General features: G+C 35.1%; 1 protein-coding gene across 1 annotated transcript in view; it reads left to right on the top strand.

Moving 5' to 3' along the window:
- DGKB (diacylglycerol kinase, beta 90kDa) overlaps positions 1-20,742 on the top strand; it is an 873,198-nt gene that overhangs the window by 649,661 nt on the left and 202,795 nt on the right. The window contains exons 21-22 of the mRNA XM_010862153.1: positions 7,268-7,358; positions 17,593-17,788. Coding sequence (XP_010860455.1) covers positions 7,268-7,358; positions 17,593-17,788 — 287 coding nt within the window. The remainder of the gene's footprint in view (positions 1-7,267; positions 7,359-17,592; positions 17,789-20,742) is intronic.

Raw genomic sequence — 20,742 nt, 5'->3', positions numbered from 1 at the left:
CACCAGGCTCCTCTGTCCGTGGGATTCTCCAGGCAAGAATACTGGAGTGGGTTGCCATGCCCTCCTCCAAGGGATCTTCCTGACTCAGGGATCAAACCCAGGTCTCGAACATTGTGGGCAGATTTTTTACCATCTGAGAAAGAATGAGCCTTGCTTTCACATTCTACATGTCTCTTTTTTAGAATGGAACATCTCTCAGGTCCCATTGGTCTGCTCTAGATTACATTGTCACCTTTAATTGACTCATTTCAAGAAAGGGGAGTTAAAAATACTTTTAAAATAGAAATATGAACAAAAGAGTCATTTAGTGATGATCACCCATCTGACCTCTAACATTTCCCAGCTGCTGCTAAGTCACTTCAGTCGTGTCCGACTCTGTGCAACCCCAGAGACGGCAGCCCACCAGGCTCCCCCGTCCCTGGGATTCTCCAGGCAAGAACACTGGAGTGGGTTGCCATTTCCTTCTCCAATGCATGAAAGTGAAAAGTGAAAGTGAAAAGTGAAAGTAAATTTGCTCAGTTATGTCGGACTCCTAGCAACCCCATGGACTGCAGCCTACCAGGCTCCTCCGTCCATGGGATTTTCCAGTCAAAAATACTGGAGTGGGGTGCCATTGCCTTCTCTGAACATTTCCCTAATGGCTTAGAAAAAGGTTTCATGTGATGCTGCATTCATTATTATATTTAATAAGAGGCAGTATGAGAAAAAAGGTAGAATTTCTGAGTTAGATTTTGCTGCTTCCCATATTAGGTTGGGTGAGTGACTTTAAACCTCTTTGGGTTCACCTGTGACAGTGCCATGCTGAATGACAATACAAATATTACTATCACAGATTCATTTAATCTCCCTAACAATTTTCTTTAAGAACATTTTATGATTATGAAATACTTATTTTAATAATAGAGATCTAGTTGCTCTTAAAAGATACTAAGTTCTAAACATCTTAAACACCCGTTTAGACACATTTGATTTAATTATTAATTATCCTTGTTCTTTGAGGTCTTACTATGTATTTATATATAGATTTTAGATTTTTAGATTTTGGATTTTAGAATTTTAGATTCTGTAATATGACATTCAGTTCAGTTCAGTCACTCAGTCGTGTCCGACTCTTTGCGACCCTATAAATCGCAGCACACCAGGTCTCCCTGTCCATCACCAACTCCCGGAGTTCACTCAAACTCACATCCATCGAGTCGGTGATGCCATCCAGCCATCTCATCCTCTGTCATTCCCTTCTCCTCCTGCCCCCAATCCCTCCCAGCATCAGAGTCTTTTCCAATGAGTCAACTCTTCGCATGAGGTGGCCAATGTATTGGAGTTTCAGCTTCAGCATCAGTCCTTCCAGTGAATATCCAGGACTGATCTCCTTTAGGATGGACTGGTTGGACCTCCTTGCAGTCCAAGGGACTCTCAAGAGTCTTCTCCAACACCACAGTTCAAAAGCATCAGTTCTTCAGCACTCAGCTTTCTTCACAGTCCAACTCTCACATCCATACATGACTCCTGGAAAAACCATAGCCTTGACTACACGGACCTTTGTTGGCAAAGTAATGAATGTCTCTGCTTTTGAATATGCTATCTAGGTTGGTCATGACTTTCCTTCCAAGGTGTAAGCGTCTTTTAATTTCATGGCTGCAGTCACCATCTGCAGTGATTTTGGACCCCAGAAAAATAAAGTCTGACACTGTTTCCAGTGTTTCCCCATCTATTTGCCATGAAGTGATGGGACCAGATGCCATGACCTTCGTTTTCTGAATGTTGAGCTTTAAGCCAACTTTTTCACTCTCCTCTCTCACTTTCATCGTACTGCTTTTATACTTTTCCATTCTAACACTCCTAATTCTTTCTAGTGCAGATTGCTTAGTCGTGTCTGACTCTGCGTCCCCATGGACTATAGCCTGCCAGGCTCCTCTGTCCATGGAATTCTCCAGGCCAGAATACTGGAATGGGTAGCTGTTCCTCACCCAGGATTTGAACTGGGGTCTCTGGCATTGCAGGTGGATTCTTTACCAACTGAGCTACCAGGGAATCAAAAAGCAGGAGAAAGAACATTAGGAAAGAAATAATTGTTTTCTGTTAAGGAAGAAAGTCCTCTTATATAAAAGTAGTCTTATATAATCACATATTCTTTTTCTTTCTTCCAGAGAATTAAAACATACTAAAATATTCAATCTTTGAGAGCAGCTTTCACCTTACATATGAGCAACTTTAATCTTATACAAGTAATCCAGGTTAAAAATTGCATTTTTAGACTACCCATCTCTTTTGTTTTTACATACTAAGTTAGAATGTTTTATGATTCTGTCTGAAGTTTCTGTAGCATGTTTCATTGTCTCCTGAGGGCTTAACAAGTGTGCCTTAAGGATGCACATTAGATACAAGCATTTTTATATGTCATTTCAAAAAATGTATCTCTACCTGTTGTTTGCAAATATGAGGAAAGTTTGCCGTCTTCCATATGAATATAAAGTGACTCCACTGTAGTCATTACAGCCATGTTTCTTCCTTATGAACTGGTATTATCATCATTATTCTTTTGCTATGAGAGAGTATAACTTCCTATTTAAAAAAAAAAAGCATAGATTTGAGGGTTTCAATGAAATGTAGTTCTTTTTATAAGATATAATCATATTAAGAGTAACACCTCACCTCGTTTGGGAATGAATGAGTAACCCTATTACTTGTGTTTGTTGTAACGTCTCTTGGCAGTGAAAACCAAACCTGATCTGAGTTTTATGACATAGTGCACCACTTTCAACACTTACCCTATTGCTATAGGTCAACAGTGCCACATCTCTCATCACCAACATTGTTAGCCAAATTCAAAATTCCTGTTTCTAGAGTATTCCATCAAATTGTGAGACTGAATTTTTATTATTAAAATAAAGTTATTGAAATGTCAGAAGCATTGTTCTCCATGGAAAATAATTTTAAAACAAGTTTTGAAATGACTTTGAAATGCTTACATAACAGGATAACAGGGCAAAAATGAAAGCAAGCTAATATAAATGAGGTTTTTGAAGCATGCTTAATGAGTAAAAAAATATTCATTTAAAATCCGTTTTGACTAAGCTACTGAGGGCTTCATGTTTTTGCTTTCATTTGAAAAGCAAAGGTCAGAATTTTATTTTATCTGATGAGCATGTTATTCAGATAGTATAGATATAATCCCTTAGCTACGGATGTCTGAGAATGGATTCAGGTGTCTGTTCAGTTTTACACATATATAAATGGCCTTCCAGTATCTTCTACATCACCACTAAATACATGGAAAAAAAAAAAAGCACACCTGTGAAAGAAAAAAAATGATATTTAAGAGTAATTTGACTGAATTAAAACTTTTTCTGTGTTTATGACTTTCAAGTTTGCTACAGTAAGGTAAATGAAGCAATTTCACCCTTTTTATGTTGTATCTTTGCTAAAGTGAACTTCATATCTAATTAGGTTCTTTGGTATTCTTTTTTGGGAATTGCACTGGCAGTTCATGTTTTGCTTGTTTTGTTTTATGTTTGCTACATTATCATTACTTAGCAGACAAAGGTTTTAAAAAAAATTGTAAACCAGGAAGACAAGTTCTAAGGTTAAATATATTGCTAGAAATTAAAATGCCTATTTGAACAAAACTTGTGGAACTAAATATTACCTACATTTCATTGTGACAAGAATAATTGTCTTTCTGAGCAATATCTCTGATAGTTCACATTTTCCTGAGAGTGTGTAAAAGAAGCAAAATTACTGGTAGCAAGAAAAATAAATGCCTGGCAAATGAATGTCAATTTCATTTTTACCTGAACATCTGGTAGCCAAGCACTTTAAATATTAAACTGAAGGCTGTAGACCTACAATTAAATTCATTGAAATAGGATTTAATATATTAACAGCTTAAAATTATAATAGTATGAATAACTGTGTTTTTTTTGGAGGACTTATGTCATCATACCTGTAATCACGAAACTTGTCTAAGGATACAATAAATTTGACTGTGGTGTGAACATTTCATAGGGGGTTAAATGTCCTGTTACCTTGTTCTTCAAATCCAAAGCTATATGTTTCCTCTGACAAATTTGAGTTTGAATTATTTGGATCATTTTCTAATGTGAGTGATAAAAATAAGTAGCATACATGCTTAAATGTGCTTTTTGCATTTCTACAACCTAAAAACTAGTTTGGTGGAAAAAAATAAAATTTAACAGCTTTTAATTTGTCATGTGGAATCTGATCCTATGTGCTTTTTATTGCCTCCATATATTTATCTAAGTGAAACATAAAATGGTTGTAATAATGGAGAATTTAAAGCAGCTTTTGCACATGAGCAGTAATGCTAACTAATATGGTGAATAAAGCCTGAATGTAAATTCTCAGAATTTCTGTTTCTTGTGATGTGTTTGCTAAAGTAAGTATATCTTGGTTAGCTTATACAATCTCCTCATCATCCCGGTTAAGCTATGAAGAACTTTGGGAAAAAAAGTTGGGAGTAATCATTTACATGCAATTTGAAGTCATGTATATAATTTTCAAACTTCAATACAGTGAAGTTTGAAAATATCACCAAACCTGTCAAAATGTAGACTCATGAACTCATAGCCCCCCTCTTTTTTCCTGGAGTAATACTTTGATATCCCCACATATACCCCCAGAGATAACCCAGGTATGGCAGAAATTAGTGTTATCTAATACTACCAGTTCGTATTGATGCACCCGAATTTATGTCTCTTAAACTGAGCCTCTTCTTCCATTTTCCTTGCCCCTTGGTTATTTTTCACCTGTGCTATTCCAGTTACCACATTTCTGTCCATAGCACTAACAGTTCGACATTGCCACTCAGTTATTCATTTCTGTGAGTTTTATTTTATCCATATAACAAGACTGGCCACATCCCTCCAGTGCTAACAGACTTCTATAGCATCCTGTAAATCTGTCATATCAAGTCTAAACCCCTTAACTTGGCATACGCCTAGTTAGCCCACGCTTAGGAATCTCTTTAAGTCATTCTGCACGTTTTTGTTTTTGTTTTTTTTTTAATTTGGAGGGTAATTGCTTTACAATGTTGTGTTGGGTTTCTGCCATACCACACTGGGAATCAGTCATGAGTGTATATATATCCCCTTCTTCTTGAGCATCCCTCCCTCCTCCCATCCCTACCCCCCAGGTCACACTGAACTCTTAACAACCTGCTCCAGAACTTGTCTCCCTTTCCTCCTGTTTGTCTTCTGCTTATCCATTATGATGCCACCTTCTCTTCTAAAGCTTTTTGGACCCTGCAGGTAAAAGCAGGAGATTCACCAAAGTGTTTCTTCACAATATTTCAGTCATATTTAATTTAGAGAATTCGCTTTTTAATTATTTTATATGCCCATAACCTTTAACATCCTGAGCTCCTTAGAGACGAAGATAATCATGTTCATAGTTGTATCTTTAGGATAAACACAGAATATAGAAGTGAATGGTCTCACTGAAAGTTGATTGCATGAGTGATGAATAAATGAATCCAGGAAGGTCTGGATAAAACAGCAACAGAAAAGTATTATTAGAAAACTTTTTGAATGTAGAAAGACAATTCCAAATAGAAGCAGCATAAAATATATACTAAATAATATTCAAAGATTGTCTAGATACTATTTGATACTGAACAATGTCTTCCTATCAGTTTATTGAATGGTATCTTTTTATGATAATGGTGCATTAATAGGAAAATATTTTTAATTTTCCTAAACTTCAACCAATGTATAAAATTGTAAAACTACATTTATTCTATAAAGTAGACTGTTTTCATTAATTTAACATAAACATACATGTAGGCCTAGACCCACAGGTCTTACTGTTAAATGTTTGTCATTGTTTTTTCTAACTAGTTATCATCTATTTCTATCTACTCAGACATATGAAATCAGGCCATATGCAAGGAAGACAGTCTCGAGAAAAAGAATGATAATTCATAGTGCTAGAATCCTCTGAAACTTACCTTGGTTTTTAGATTATCGGCCTTAATATGGTGATTAGTGCAAGAAGGCAAGTGAAAGTTTTGTAAGCAAATAAGCCTTGTAGGAAATTAAATATTATTGGATGTGTCTAGGTAGATAAGATTATTTTTATAATTCATATTTCATATCAGAGAACTCTATACAACACAGCATAACAATAAGTACTCCATGTCATTTTTTATAACAAGTAATAGTATTTGCATTAAATAGTAAGGTCCCTGCCAAGTGTCTTTTTTAATTGTCGAAATGCTTTACATTCTAATGTGAAAATCACATGTCAGGGTTTATAAAGAAAAAAATAATTTGCTGTTGTAGAGACATTTGAATATCATTATAAAAATTTTCTTTTGTTTTACCTTCATGTGTGAAAACATATATCTCATTTTACCTGTATTTTCTTCTAACTGAGGGCATGACAGTATGTTAGACTATGTATAATTAAAAACTGCAGCTTTTTGTGAAAATTAATTTTTAGATCCAGTACAAGATTACATAAAAATCTAGTCATCCTTTGTACAATTACTTTAAATGATCATTAATTTAATTACCTGTACAAAGAAACCAAGATATGGTCACTGATTTCTGGGAGAAAATAAATTTTGAATATCTTAATTCCAGATTAAATACTGTACTAATTTAAAACTATATTTTCTTCACAACTTTGTTTGCTGATAAAATATTGTTATTACTTCTTTAGTTCTATCAGGCTGTATCATAATTTCCCACTGCCATTCATGTAACAGAGGACAGTATCTTTAATGATAATTGATAGTTATCTAAAAAATGCTAAATTTTACCCTGTGGATAACTATTTTTTTTCTGTTTAATATGCTTTCCAATCATGGTAATTTCTAGTCAATGCATAGCCATCTAGAAAAATTGAGCATATTTCAGTTCAGTTTCTTGAAAAAGGAAAAAAAAAAGATCTCATGAAAAGTCTATGCTTTTTTTTTTTCTCTTTCTCTTTATGGTTACACAGTGGCTGGTCTCAAATCAAGTTGTCTAAGACCTAGCTACAAATCATAAGCACTAAAACCATATTTTAAAATCTGAGCAACCACTATTATAGATCAACACATCCCTATAATCCCCTCCAGGACAATCACATAATTTGACAATAGCACTTAAACTTTGAAAATTATGTGAGCATTTTTTACATAACAGATGGTACATGTCCTCACACCTTTTCTATCACTCATAATACAAGACAGGTCTACTCAATTTTTAAAAATACCTTGTGTTATTAATAATTGCCTAAGCCGCTTCTTCCTTTCCTTTTTCAGAATGAAGAACAAATTTTGGTATTTTGAGTTTGGCACATCTGAAACTTTCTCAGCCACCTGCAAGAAGCTACATGAATCTGTAGAAATAGAAGTAAGAAAATGAATTCTCTTTATAATTCTATGAAATGGCTTGAGTGTATTACTTTGTTGTGATAGCCCATGGAAGAAGTTAGAATTTTAGCAATCCACATAGCTTTACCCAGTATTCTAAAATGTCATTTCTGTCACTTATTGAAAATCTAGCACTATCTGAAATACTAATGAAAAGCTAAGTGTGAGTATGCATTGTTTAATACAGCATAAAATAATTGAGAGGTGGAAATAACTGTAGATATCACTGGATATTGTATGGACAGAAAGCTGTAAGATAAAAGAAAGTACTTGAAGGGAAAGAAAAAAGTTGGAGAATACATGGAAAAAACATATTATTTTTAGGTCTCAATATCATATAACTTTTACAAATACAGTTCACTAAAATTGTACTTACTTTCATGAATAAAGGTTAAAAAATATACTTTTCCATTCCCCATACCCATTCATTAGTTAGGTTTTCTCAGTTCCTGAGGTTGCCATTCCCCATTACATTTGTAGAAAGTGAAAAAGTCAAGAAAGAGAGTGAAGATAGCAAGAAAAGATAGACTTTAAAAAGGTTTGGAGCAAATATGTCTATCAAAATTAAATACATTGTAGGACTAAAAATTTGGAGACAAGCTATAATAGAAAATGACTTAGATTTATTTAGAGGATTTTAGGGGTTAAAGAAAAAGGAAAAGTTAAATTTTGATAAGTAGTAAAGACAAATGAACAGAATCATGAAACAAGGATGCCTAATGACTAGCTTATGTGAATTGAGAAATATTGGCTTTAACACTTTTCATTTTAAAAAGAAACAACTTGTCAGCTGAGACCTAAATCTTTAGTGGCAACTCTTCAGGTAATAAGTTTGGTAGACAAAAGCAGTTAGGGACCACAGAGAAATATGATCATCTGGCTAGGTTCTTCATTATCTCAGCTTTCTAATTTACTGTTAATAATAATAACAGCAAAAGTGGTACTAATTCAGACTATATCTCTTTGGACTTTTTCCTCATCATGATTGATAAATAAATCAAAGTATTACAGGTAGAATGGATTGTCATGGTACGGGAAAGGCCCTTCATGACTGAATCAGCTCATAATCCTGAAAAGGATTATTTTCACAAAAGGTCAAGGATTTTGGCTCAACATGGACTTTCTGTGATTGGTATTTGTGATGATAAATGTATACATATGTTATATATATACTTATATAGCTATATGTGCATATAAATTTTTAAAAACTCATTATATAGTAGATTTTAAGTATTTCTGCCCTCAAAAACTGTTGTTTAAAGAAAATCTGTAGCAAAAGGCAAAAATGAAAAAGAAAAAATTGAAGTGTGGCTTTTGGTTGCTGCTGCTGCTCCTGCTAAGTCTTCAGTTGTGTCTGACTCTGTGCGACCCCGTAGACGGCAGCCCACCAGGCTCACCCGTCCCTGGGATTCTCCAGGCAAGAACACTGGAGTGGGTTGCCATTTCCTTCTCCAACGCATGAAAGTGAAAAGCGAAAGTGAAGTCGCTCAGTCATGTCCAACTCTTAGCGACCCCATGGACAGCAGCCCACCAGGCTCCTCGGTCCATGGGACTTTCCAGGCAAGAGTACTGGAGTGGGGTAATATAGGGTAAATACTGTGAAACCTCTTTCACTTCTCTTTACCTTCACCTACCACTGAACATAGATTGAACATAGACTGAACATAGATTGAAGAACAAAACTACCTGAGAGAGATACTTCATGCTCATGGTTAGGTAAACTCACTGTGATAGTGATGTCAGTTCTTCTCAACTTGAACTAAAGATTTAATGCAATCCCCAAATTCCAGCAAATTATTCTGTGAATATCAGCAAACTAATTCTAAAATTTATCTGGAGAGTCAAAAGACCTGAATAGCCAAAACAAAATTGAAGGAGAACAAAGTTGGAGCACTGACATTATCTGTCTTTAAGACTTACTAGAAAATAATCAAAACAGTGTGATGTTGGTGAAAGAATAGACAAAGCAAGGAAACAGATTGTAGAACCCAGAAATATATTCCCATAAATATAATCACCTATTCTTTGACAAATGAGGGAAGCCAATACAATGGAGAAGAGAAAGTTTTTAAATAAATAGTGCTGAGATGACTGGAAATCACAGGCAAAAAAAAACAAAACACAAAAAAACCCTCTTAACAGGCCTTCACCTTTAATAAAAATCACTGAAAATGGATCACAGAGCTAAATGTAAAACACAAAATTCTAAAGCTTGAAGATAACATAGGAGGAAATCTAAATGGCATTGGATATAATGATGCCTTTTAGATACAACACCAATGGCACAAAACAAGAAAGAAAGAATTGATAAGGCAGACTTCATTGAAATTAAACACTTCTGGTTTGTGAAAGATGGTGTCAGGAGAATGAGAAAACAAGTCACAGACTAAGAAATAATATTTGCAAAAGACATATTTGATAAAGAACTTTGTATATTCAAAACATACAGAGAACCCCTACAATTCAACAATAATAAAATAAACCACCCTATTGAAAACTGGGCCAAAGACTTTAACTGATACCTCACCCAAGGAGATACACAGATGACAAATGAGCAGGTGAAATGACACTCCACATCATATTTCATAAGGAAAATGCAAATTAAAACAACAATGAAATACTGCTCTACAGCTATTAAGATATTGCTAAAACCAAAAGCTGGTGAGGATTTGGAGCAATAGGGGGTCTAAATCATTTCTAGTGGGAACGCAAAGTGGTATAGCCACTTTGGAAGAGAGTTTGGAAGTTTCTTACAAAGCTAAACATGCCCTTACCACATGATCCAGGAATCCTACTCTTTAGTACTTACCCAGAGGAGCTGAAAACATATGTACACACAAAAACATGCCCATGGATGTTAATAACAACTTATTTAATAATTGTCAGAACTTGGAGGCAAATAAGAGGTCCTTTAGCAGATGAACAGAAAAATAAGTTGTGGTATATCCAGACAATAGAATATTATTCAGGGCTGAAAAGCTACCAAACTGAAAAGACATGAAGGAAACATAAATGCATCTTCCTAAGTGAAAGAAGTCATGGTGAAAAAGCTATATGCTGTATAATGCATATGATATTCTGGAAAAGAAAAAACTATGAAGACAGTAAAAGATCAGATCAGATCAGATCAGTCACTCAGTCGTGTCCGACACTTTGCAACCCCATGAATCGCAGCACGCCAGGCCTCCCTGTCCATCACCAACTCCTGGAGTTCACTCAAACTCATGTGCATCGAGTCAGTGATGCCATCCAGCCATCTCATCCTCTGTCGTCCCCTTCTCCTCCTGCCCCCAATCCCTCCCAGCATCAGAGTCTTTTCCAATGAGTCAACTCTTCACATGAGGTGGCCAAAGTACTGGAGTTTCAGCTTTAGCATCATTCCTTCCAAAGAAATCCCAGGGCTGATCTCCAATTGCCAATTAAGGAGGAGGGAGGGAGGAACAGGCAAAGCACAGAAGTTTTTAGGGCAATAAAAATACTCTATGTGATATAATGATGGTGACTACATGTCATTATACATTTTTTCAAAGCCATAGAATGTATACCAAGAGTGAACCCAAATGGAAACTGTAAACTTTAGGTGGTTATGAAGTGTTGAGGTAGGTTCATCAATTGTAACAAATGTACCACTCGGATAGGGGATGATGACAGTGGGAGGGGCTATGCACTTGTAGAAACAGAAGTATACAGGAAATATCTGTACCTTCCCCTCAATTTTGCCATGAGCCTTAAACTGCTCTAAAAAGTAAAGTCTTAATTTCCAAAAAGAAAACACATCAATCTATCATACAGTAATATGCTAGTCACAAAGTGAAAAATGTTCAAGGAAAAGTTTATATCATATAGCAAAAGACATGTGATGAAAATAAGTATGGAAAACATTGATTTTAACATTACAAGTGATAAGATTCAGTGATTTTGTTCCACCAAGCTTTACATCTTGAGAACTCTTCAGGGTCGTGTTTCTACATGTCCTCCAAGTCTGGCTTCCCAGCTCTACATTTACTGCCTTATTCTAGCCACCACCACGGTAGCATTTATTAAGTCAGAGCCAGCGCTGTGCACTCCTCATTCTATTGTTGTATATCTTGAAATACTGTTATAATTTGTATGCATTTATCTTACTTCTAAAACTTGGTTTGTGTGTGTGTTTGTGTGTATGGATGGTGATGTAAAATCTGCTTCTCTACTCACTTTTTAATGAATCCAGTCTATCATATTAGCAGAATATACGCCTTTGTACCCTCAAGGTTACTTCCTAATTAAATATAATAAAAACAGCAATTTGGAAATTTGATTCTGCTTGCTCTCGCTTCCTGTTTGGCCTAAAATTATACCAACTATGGTTTGAAAATATATAACAGAATAAAAGCACTTCAGTACAAGAGTACCTCAAGTAATAGATATATATTTTAATGACAGCTTCTTCAAAACAAACCATTTGCTGTATGACCCTTTATTTCACATCTCTCTTTTATTTAGGAAGCTCTTTTTTTCCCCAAAGAAGGTGAATATTTGGAATAATGTTAATATCAAGGGGTAATAGGGTGTGCTGCAGTCCATGGGGTTGCAGAGTCGGACACGACTGACTGAACAATAATAGTTGATAATAATAATATTAAGATTTATCAATTATTAAATATACCTCATGCTTGGTGTTAAGCAATGCACATCCATTGCCTGATTTAGTCTTCCCCCAAATCCTTTCATTTAAAGAGATTCTATTGTTTCTCTACCGCAGAGACATATGAGCATTTTTTTCATAATTTAAAAAAAGAATTGTATTGCTTGCTGCCAAAATATTTAAATCTAAGAAAACAAATCAGTTGGAGAATGAATACACACACACACACACATATTTTTGTTGTTCAGTCACTAAGTCGTGTCTGACTCTGCACCCCAGTGGACTGTAGCATGCCAGGCTTCCCTATCCCTCACTGTCTCTTGGAGTTTGCCCAAATACAGTGAAAGAGATTTAACAAAGGTGAAATTTTTAACGTGAAGAGTTTCTTATCTTCTAACTTCATAACAGAATATAAAGAAATTTAAAAATTAAATTAATAATTTAAATTTACAAGGTAATATATTAAAAGCAACATTTATACTAAACTATCTGGAGCATGGATATGTACCTAACACTCTCATGTCGTCAACTGGGATTGAATCTTACGAAGTTCATGAATTTTTAATTTACTCTTTGTACCGGCAAGGTTCATGAGAGAATAAAATGCCCCATTCTCCAAAGTATTTCAGTCTTTTGGTATTTGGTGAGACTTGGGAGGATGTTATTTTAAGGCCAAAACTTCCATCCTCCAACCCTGAGCTTTGTCTTAATGATTAAGACATAAAACCTAGACATTTCCATAAAACCTAAATGAGTTCAAGAATTAACAAATTGCAAGAAGTGTGTCAGGGACACAAAGTTAATTAGCAGAATTAGAAAGACAAGATTCTGATTGACCAGTAACCCAGAAAGCAAAATTATTAAAGGCAGTAGTAAGGCAGATTTTCTGGAGAAGGAAATGGCACCCCACTCCAGTGTTCTTGCCTGGAGAATCCCAGGGACAGGGGAGCCTGCTGGGCTGCCGTCTATGTGGTCGCACAGAGTCGGACACGACTGAAGCGACTTAGCAGCAGCAGCAAGGCAGGTTTTCACAGCTTTGTCTATGCCCCATATATCAAAATCATCCTGGATCATATGTCAGCATGTACTTAGAGAACCTGAGCCCAGCCTTCCCCCTCCAAAAGACTATCTTGGAGTGGGAGAAATAAAACTTGCGGATGAATATTCTTTCTTAAACCCTGAATGAGGCATAGATGACGTATATAAAGCTATACATATTTAATGTAGACAACTTGATGAGTTTGGAGAAAAGAAATACTGTGGAATTATCATAATCAAAGCCATTAACATCTCATCACCTCCAAAAGTATCTCCTTGCCCTCTTTCTATATGTGTGCACATGTGTGTGTATGTATGTGTGTGTACACATAACTGATAAGAATAGTCAAAAGATCTTCCCTCGCTTCTAAAGTTACACAGGTGTTGTTTTTTGATTTTTTTTTTTTTTTGGGAAATGCAGTTCTAGAAGCAAAAATGAAGGGAAACAGTAAGATGTGGACCTCAACCAAGATGATCATAGGAAACAAAAATTGAATTCATTAAGTCCAAAACAAACAAACAAAAAAATACCTCCTTATTCCAGGAAAAAATAAGAAATTTGGTGGGGGGGTCAGACAGTGTTACCATTTCATTAAGATAAATATATTTTATATTTTCTTACTGAGGAGGGTAAGGAAAAAATGAGACAGGTAAAAGGTAAGCAACAGGTGAAATTTCTATATTTACCTGAAGTTATTTTTAATAGCTTTTAGTGAGAAATTTAATATCCCAACTATAATTTCTGACTTTCACAGAATCTCCTAAACAGAGAAACATGTAAAATTAAAGTGGCTTTCTGCTAATACTTATGGCTAGTGCTTGATATCTTGAACCCAAAGCACTGTTGTTATTCTCAGCATGCTCAGCAGCTGTGTATGTGCAGGCATGGTACCAGTTTCTCAATATTCCTGTTTCCAGGTATGCGGTGTGCTTCCATCTTCCTCTCCTTTGCCTGCTGTCTCCCATTCCACTGTAAAAAAAAAAAAACTATGCGATTATCTGTAATCAGCACTTTTATCACCATCACCAGATTACCAGCTAATACTACAATTGCCTAAAAGGCATTCTGAGTCCCTATATTACAGTGTGTTTTGTGGATAATACTTTTAAAATGCATTTCAAAAAACACGGAGCTTAATCACTGGTGAAATACAGAGTACACAGCCTTTAAATATCAGAAGTCCTGTTGAGCCACTTATGTGTATGTGTCTGTTTTAACTTGTAGATTTGCTGCTGTGGTTTTCTGTAAAACGTAATTCTGTGCTATGAATTACCTATAAGTTTGCAGAAACTCTTTTAAAAATCAGGTTTATTTAAGTCATTTTACACCATGTCATTTTAAACAATGAACAAAGCAATATTTTACATTTTAGTAAGTAAAATTATGAATAATTTTATCTGACCTGGGCATAGAATTAAAGTCACTATGAAAAAATATTTACAGTTTATCATTAATCATATCTCATCAGATTTGTTGTGCACATTTATTGCTCTTCAAAGTTCTTCACAAGTTTTGAATGCTCATTAACTGAATCTCAAACACTAAAATCACATATAAAAATTTGTCTTTAACACTTCTGTGTAGTATGGTGCATGGTATATTTATAATCTAGGATTAAAATATATTTGAAGAAAAATGTAAACCATTTTCTTTTCTTTTTGGTAAATTTGTCTCTAGAATAAGATCTTCCATTTCAAAACTGAAATGAGTGGACAGTGGCCTGACAACCTTGCACTCTGCAAATGGCTCCTAGAGTACTATATGTTAATAACCTTTCTTCAACATAATAAAAATATTCAGGATTTATTGACTCACTGAGGCTGTTAGCTTTTAAATTCTTTTCCTCTGTAGCTACCTTTTTAAAAATCATAAATCTTCCAAGTGGATGAAAATATTATCTGACACAGTATTATAACTTGTTTATATTTCATAGCCTTCACTTCAGCTTTTATTTCCATGCACTCAAACTGGTATGCCACCACTCCTGGTCTCCATCAGAACCAGCTCTGGAAATTTCCAGACTAATCAACACAGTGTTAAAGCCAACAGACGAAGGTAGCCTGCGGTCAAAAACTAGTGGAAACAAATTATTAATAAATAGGCATTTATGTGAGAACATTGTCCAGTTTTCATAGGAACCTCAGTGTTCTTCATCGGTCCTTCTTCTTTGGGATTTCTTAAGGAGGTTTTCGACTTTTCAGAGAGCTGCTTACTATTTCCTTAAACCTACACGTGACAAGACTATGGAGAGTGAAAACATGAATAATAGTCTACACTGATGTTTTTAAGTTGTCACATGTGATTCCCTGAGTTCAATTAAAAGCAAACAAAAAAACCTATTTGCAGCATGCTCTCCTTTTCTGCAGATGAACAAAGGAATGCTCCTTCACTAATTCTGAAAGTAACTTGTCACAGTGGGGTTCGGAGGCCTAGTCAAATAATTGTCTTAGCGTACTGCCTGCTGTGTTCAATATTGAGTGAAAATGGAAGCCAGGCCCCAACTCCAGCTTATTTCACAATTCTTCTGTTATTTAAATGATTTTAGTCAGTTTGGGGGAAGCCAGACCTTTATAAATTAACAGCAGGGAAATACCAAAGGTGTCAGATTGCATATTTATCATCTTTTTCGTGTAATACTTAAATATGTATTAAGAAGTGACTGACATAAATTAGGCAGATTTCAGAAGCCACAGGCCGTGGCTTGTAGAGGACCCCCTTCTGCTTGACATTTCATCCTTGTCAAAGATCAAATTATTTTAATTTAGGCTGCAAATTATAAGGAATGAAGACTTCTTTGTGGGAATTCCCTGTGGTAATCTGACTTTTGTTGTTACTGCTGCTTGTCAGTGTGCAAAAGATATAATATGCATGCAAATAAGGTTAAAAAATATGTACTATCTAATTATCCAGCCAGTACATTCCACTTGAAGACGGTGGGGGGCCTGACACACAGTATGTGTTTGATTCATGGAGGCCTGCAGGGTATTTACACAAGATTACTTTTAATTATGAAATTAATATCTGTTTATCTAGAATATATAGCAGTAAGTGAGTGTACACATGAGCAGAATTCTTTAGTAAAAAGAAATCGTCTTAATTTAATATATGAAAAGAAGAGGGAAAAAATCAGTTGTTTCTAAGGCGGAAAAGAAAAGCATCACCCAGATCTTGGTTTCACCCTCGTTGAAACAAATTGAATGAAAACTTGGCACCGTCTCTAGAATTTGTTTCTAGCTCCTCCAAGTAGGCTCAAGATGTGTTGCTTTATTTCACAGTTTTTATATCTTAGTGAACAAGATTCAGTGTTAGATTCAGTATGATCAGGAAAATGTGGGAGAAGAGAGGTTTGTGGTTTTTTTCATTGTTTTTTTACAATTAATTTTTTTGTTGTTTTTATAATTTTGGTGGCAGATTATCTCTTCTGAGTTCAAAAATCAATGATTATTATTTGAAAGAAAATGATGAAATTATGTCCACAGTTTTTTCTGTAATAAAAACACAGCAAATAAACAATCCCACTGAAGCTATACTTTAATATGTGAAGTTCATATTCCTAACAATATTTACTTGTAAAGCATAGGGTTACTTACTGGTAAAGCAAGTTAATCTGCTCATATTAACTTCTAACTAAAAATGGCAGAGGAATATCTGGGATATATTTATAAACTACTCCAATGATCGTTTTAGAAAACCCAAAGCAAATGAATAAATAATAATACTTTAAAAATACAGTATGCCTTGTCACTTTCCACCCATATCCATCAGTGGAAATGTATAGAAAATTTGAAAAATAAACAGTGACCATTCTGAATAGCGTTGTCTGGTAGAATGTTTCCTATTTTGCACAGTCAGAAGGGTGAAGGATGTCTTATCACCCAGCAAACAAAAAATCTGGCTGGACTAACTGGTTTCATTTTTCAGTCTTTTGTTACCGCAGTTCCTAGTAATGATAGGATGGGAATTCCTTTTACTGAGGCTGATCTTGGCATTTCCTTTGCTCAGCCTCTCTGCTCCTCCACACTCATCTAAATAGCTGTGCATCTCTCTGCCTTTGACACTGTGCTTGGGACTTAATCTAGTCCAGGGAAATATCCTTGGCCACTTGAGTGTAATTCATATCTCTTTGAATTACCTTCTCTTTTCGAAAGTCTTTAAGCCACTTCTTTCTCTGCTCCCCAAAAATGAGACCCTGAATTATGAATTCTGTTTCTTAATTTTTCCCCAATAAAACCCTGGAGTGTGTTCTAAATAGGAAGCAGTCATTACAATTTCAGTCTGAAATGTCACCAAGCTTAACAGAGTCAACCTCTGTAATGCATTGGAAATCTGCAGCTCATTATATGTGCAGACACTAAAGTGTGCCTTCCAAAGGTGTTCTGTAAACAAAGATACGTCAATGACTTAATTTGATCATTTTTAAAGACTATTCATGACACCTGGTAAATGTTATTGACTGCTTTATCTTTTATAAAGATTAATTTAGAAAGGATAAGATTATAGATTTAAAAATTCTTACCAAATTGTTTCTGTTCTTTTCATCTTTCTGATCAGTGTGATGGAGTACAGATTGATTTAATAAACATCTCTCTGGAAGGAATTGCTATTTTGAATATACCCAGCATGCATGGAGGGTCCAATCTTTGGGGAGAGTCTAAGAAAAGACGAAGCCATCGCCGAATAGAGAAAAAAGGGTCTGACAAAAGGACCACGCTCATAGATGCCAAAGAGTTGAAGTTTGCAAGTCAAGGTAAGTTTTCTAACATTTAATTGTTAAGTGGCTTAATAATCAGCTCTTGAAGGCTACTCTAAAATTAAAGAGTTTTCCATTTCCCTATAGCCTGTATATTTATGTGGTTATATTTTTAATGATATTAGATACACAAGTGAGATTGTTATATCATAATAGATTCTAAAAGTCATGTAACTGTGTATTTTTTCATGGACTTTTTCTCTTTATTCTCCTTTTCTGGATATAGTTCTTTACACAGGAAGTAACATGTATGTGAGTTTTTAGTAGATTATAATATAGGATGTGTTATACATTAAATTCTAGAATGTGATCATCTTGGTTAAGATGTTTGAGTTGCTATAACCAGGGCCTAGATTAACACTTTTCCTGAGGTGTGTTGCAAGTTTTATTCTTGGCTTTCTTACATGAAGCTGTTGTCATAAACATCATATATAATGGCATGTTTAAATATCCCATGGTCAGTTTTGATTATCTGCTTCTATTTTTCCAGAAATTTAGTAAAACTTGGAATGCCTGGAAAACAAAAGGTAAAGGGCTAACAAATAGGGTGCAATAGTGATGGATTAATTTTCAGTTCCACTGAAATAGAGTTCACCTTGGGACATGACAACTAATTCTTGTTGATAGATTTTACATAGACACCAAATTGGTGGTATTCTAATAATTGATCATGTCCCAGTTTATGTATCCATACTATTTTTTTAGCCTTCTAGAATCTACCTAAAACCACTGATGGCATTCAGATGCCCAAGAAAACATATTGGCCCAGCCGTGTGTAGCAAAGACAAAATGGGAAGTGGTTACAAACTTATGGGATAAATAAAGTAAATAAAAATTTGTTTTTTAAATAAAGATATAAAATGTGAGCATGGTTGATCAGCTTGATGCTGGTGGGAAATAGCTTCATGTTTTGGTGTCTTCAGGTATCTGATTCAAGTTTCAGTAGAGACTTCTGTAATGTGAAATTTGGTGACCATGAAGGTGGAAAAAAACTGACGAGGAAGCAATTAAGTATCCTCTTGAAAGTGTTTATTACAACCTGCCAATAACAGAAAGTTTTTATGCCTATTAAATGCATTGGCGATCCTAAAAAGACAAATCTTATAGAGTTGTGGAATTTAATGCAAGAAAGTGTGTACCAAATTAATTAAAAAGCTTTATATTCAGAATTAATATAACTGCATGAAAACATGGAGAAAAATGGTTTTTGGAGAGATACATAGAAAAAAATGAATCAATTTGTGCTATATGAATTTTAAAATGAGGGGAATTAGGTATAACTATTTATTTCTAGGGGTTGTTGACACTAATAATGTAGATTTCTAAAAAGATTTCTAAAAAATTTCTAAGTTAAAAAATTAGTTCAAGAACCATACTAAGACAAAACCTAAAAATCTCTGCTTCTATCCCTAGGGAAGCAATGAGAACATATAATAATATAATCCACAGAGTTAAAAAAGAAGTTATATATATATGTGTGTGTGTATATATATAATATGTATGTAATAATTTCTACATTTATTTTTTCTGTTTGATCACTATATGTTAATACTTGGCATGTCCTTTGTATGTAGATATTTCAGGTGTGTATCTGAATTGATTCTCAGTGCTCAGCTGCCAACTATGTTTACCCAATGAGATGTTGTTAAAGTTTGTAAAATTCATGGCTGTGCTCCACCAGGATAAGTGTCTGTAGACTCACTATGGATCTAGCATTCCAGGTGGCGCTAGTGGTAATGAACGTGCCTATCAGTGCAGGGGACATAAGAGTCATGGATTGATCCCTGGGTCAGGAAGATCCTCTGGAGTAGGAATGGCAACCGACTCCAGGATTCTTGCCTGGAAAATCCATGGGTAGAGGAACGTGGTGGGCTATAGTCCATGTGGTCGCAAAGAGTCAGACACAACTAAAGTGACTTAGCACACACTCATGACCTCATTCATTCCCCTTGGTATGCTGAGGAATACACATTTGGTGTGAAGAACAGACAGATCAGCCAGAAGTATAGACTGTCAGTGCCTATAACTCTAGAAAAAGGTCTCTCTTCCCATCCTATCTTCTTGCTTTGTACTATGAAACTGTTGGTTTTGAGTTTCCATAATCTTGGGAAAGAAAGAAGTGAGAAACTACAGAGTTTGTGACTTAAGGATGCATTTTTCTCAGTACAAGTGAGTGAAGTTGCTCAGTTGTGTATGACTCTTTGCAACCCCATGGACTGTAACCTACCAGGCTCCTCCGTCGATGGGATTTCCCAGGCAAGAATACTGGAGTGGGTTGCCATTTCCTTCTCCAGGAGATCTCCTGACCCAGGGATTGAACCCAGGTCTCCCACATTGTAGGCAGATGCTTTACCATCTGAGCCACCAGGGCGTACAAAGATCAGGAAAAACATCAGAAATCAGAGTTTTCAAAAGTTGTATTAGTACAAAAGCATGCTTTATAATGGATTTGGCTAAACTGTTTTTCTACTCTCTGTACCAAATGTGCTTGTAAGTTTGGATTAATTTTACTTCAAGATCAGTATGCTTGCTCAGTCACTCAGTCATGTCCAACTGTTCATGACTCCATGGACTGTAGCCCACCAGGCTCCTCTGTCTGTGGAATTTTCCATGCAAGAATACTAGAGCAGGTTAATGCTTAAAATTACCTTATCAGCTGAATATTTTTGTAAAGATTTCTATATTAACCAGTCTTTTCTTTTATTAATTTTATCAAGATTTTTTCATTTTGATATGTTTCACAACAGAATAGTTAAGAATATCTCAAAATGTTTCTAAGTTTTGATTTCACATTCATTCTATCAATTCTTAAATGTTATACTTAATTATCAGCAATGAAAGAAACTTACTACTTAAAATATCTGCATGTATCCCTCTTTGAAATGGTAATTGTTTCTATCATTTGATCTTGTTTTCAATTTCTTGATGCCAAAATAATAAATAGTATTAAA

The sequence above is a fragment of the Bison bison genome, unplaced genomic scaffold, assembly GCF_000754665.1.
Source record: "Bison bison bison isolate TAMUID 2011002044 unplaced genomic scaffold, Bison_UMD1.0 scf7180017864479, whole genome shotgun sequence".
Taxonomy (NCBI): Eukaryota; Metazoa; Chordata; class Mammalia; order Artiodactyla; family Bovidae; genus Bison; species Bison bison.
Note: the sequence above shows the minus strand (reverse complement) of the source record. Positions and strands in the feature narration are given on the sequence as shown.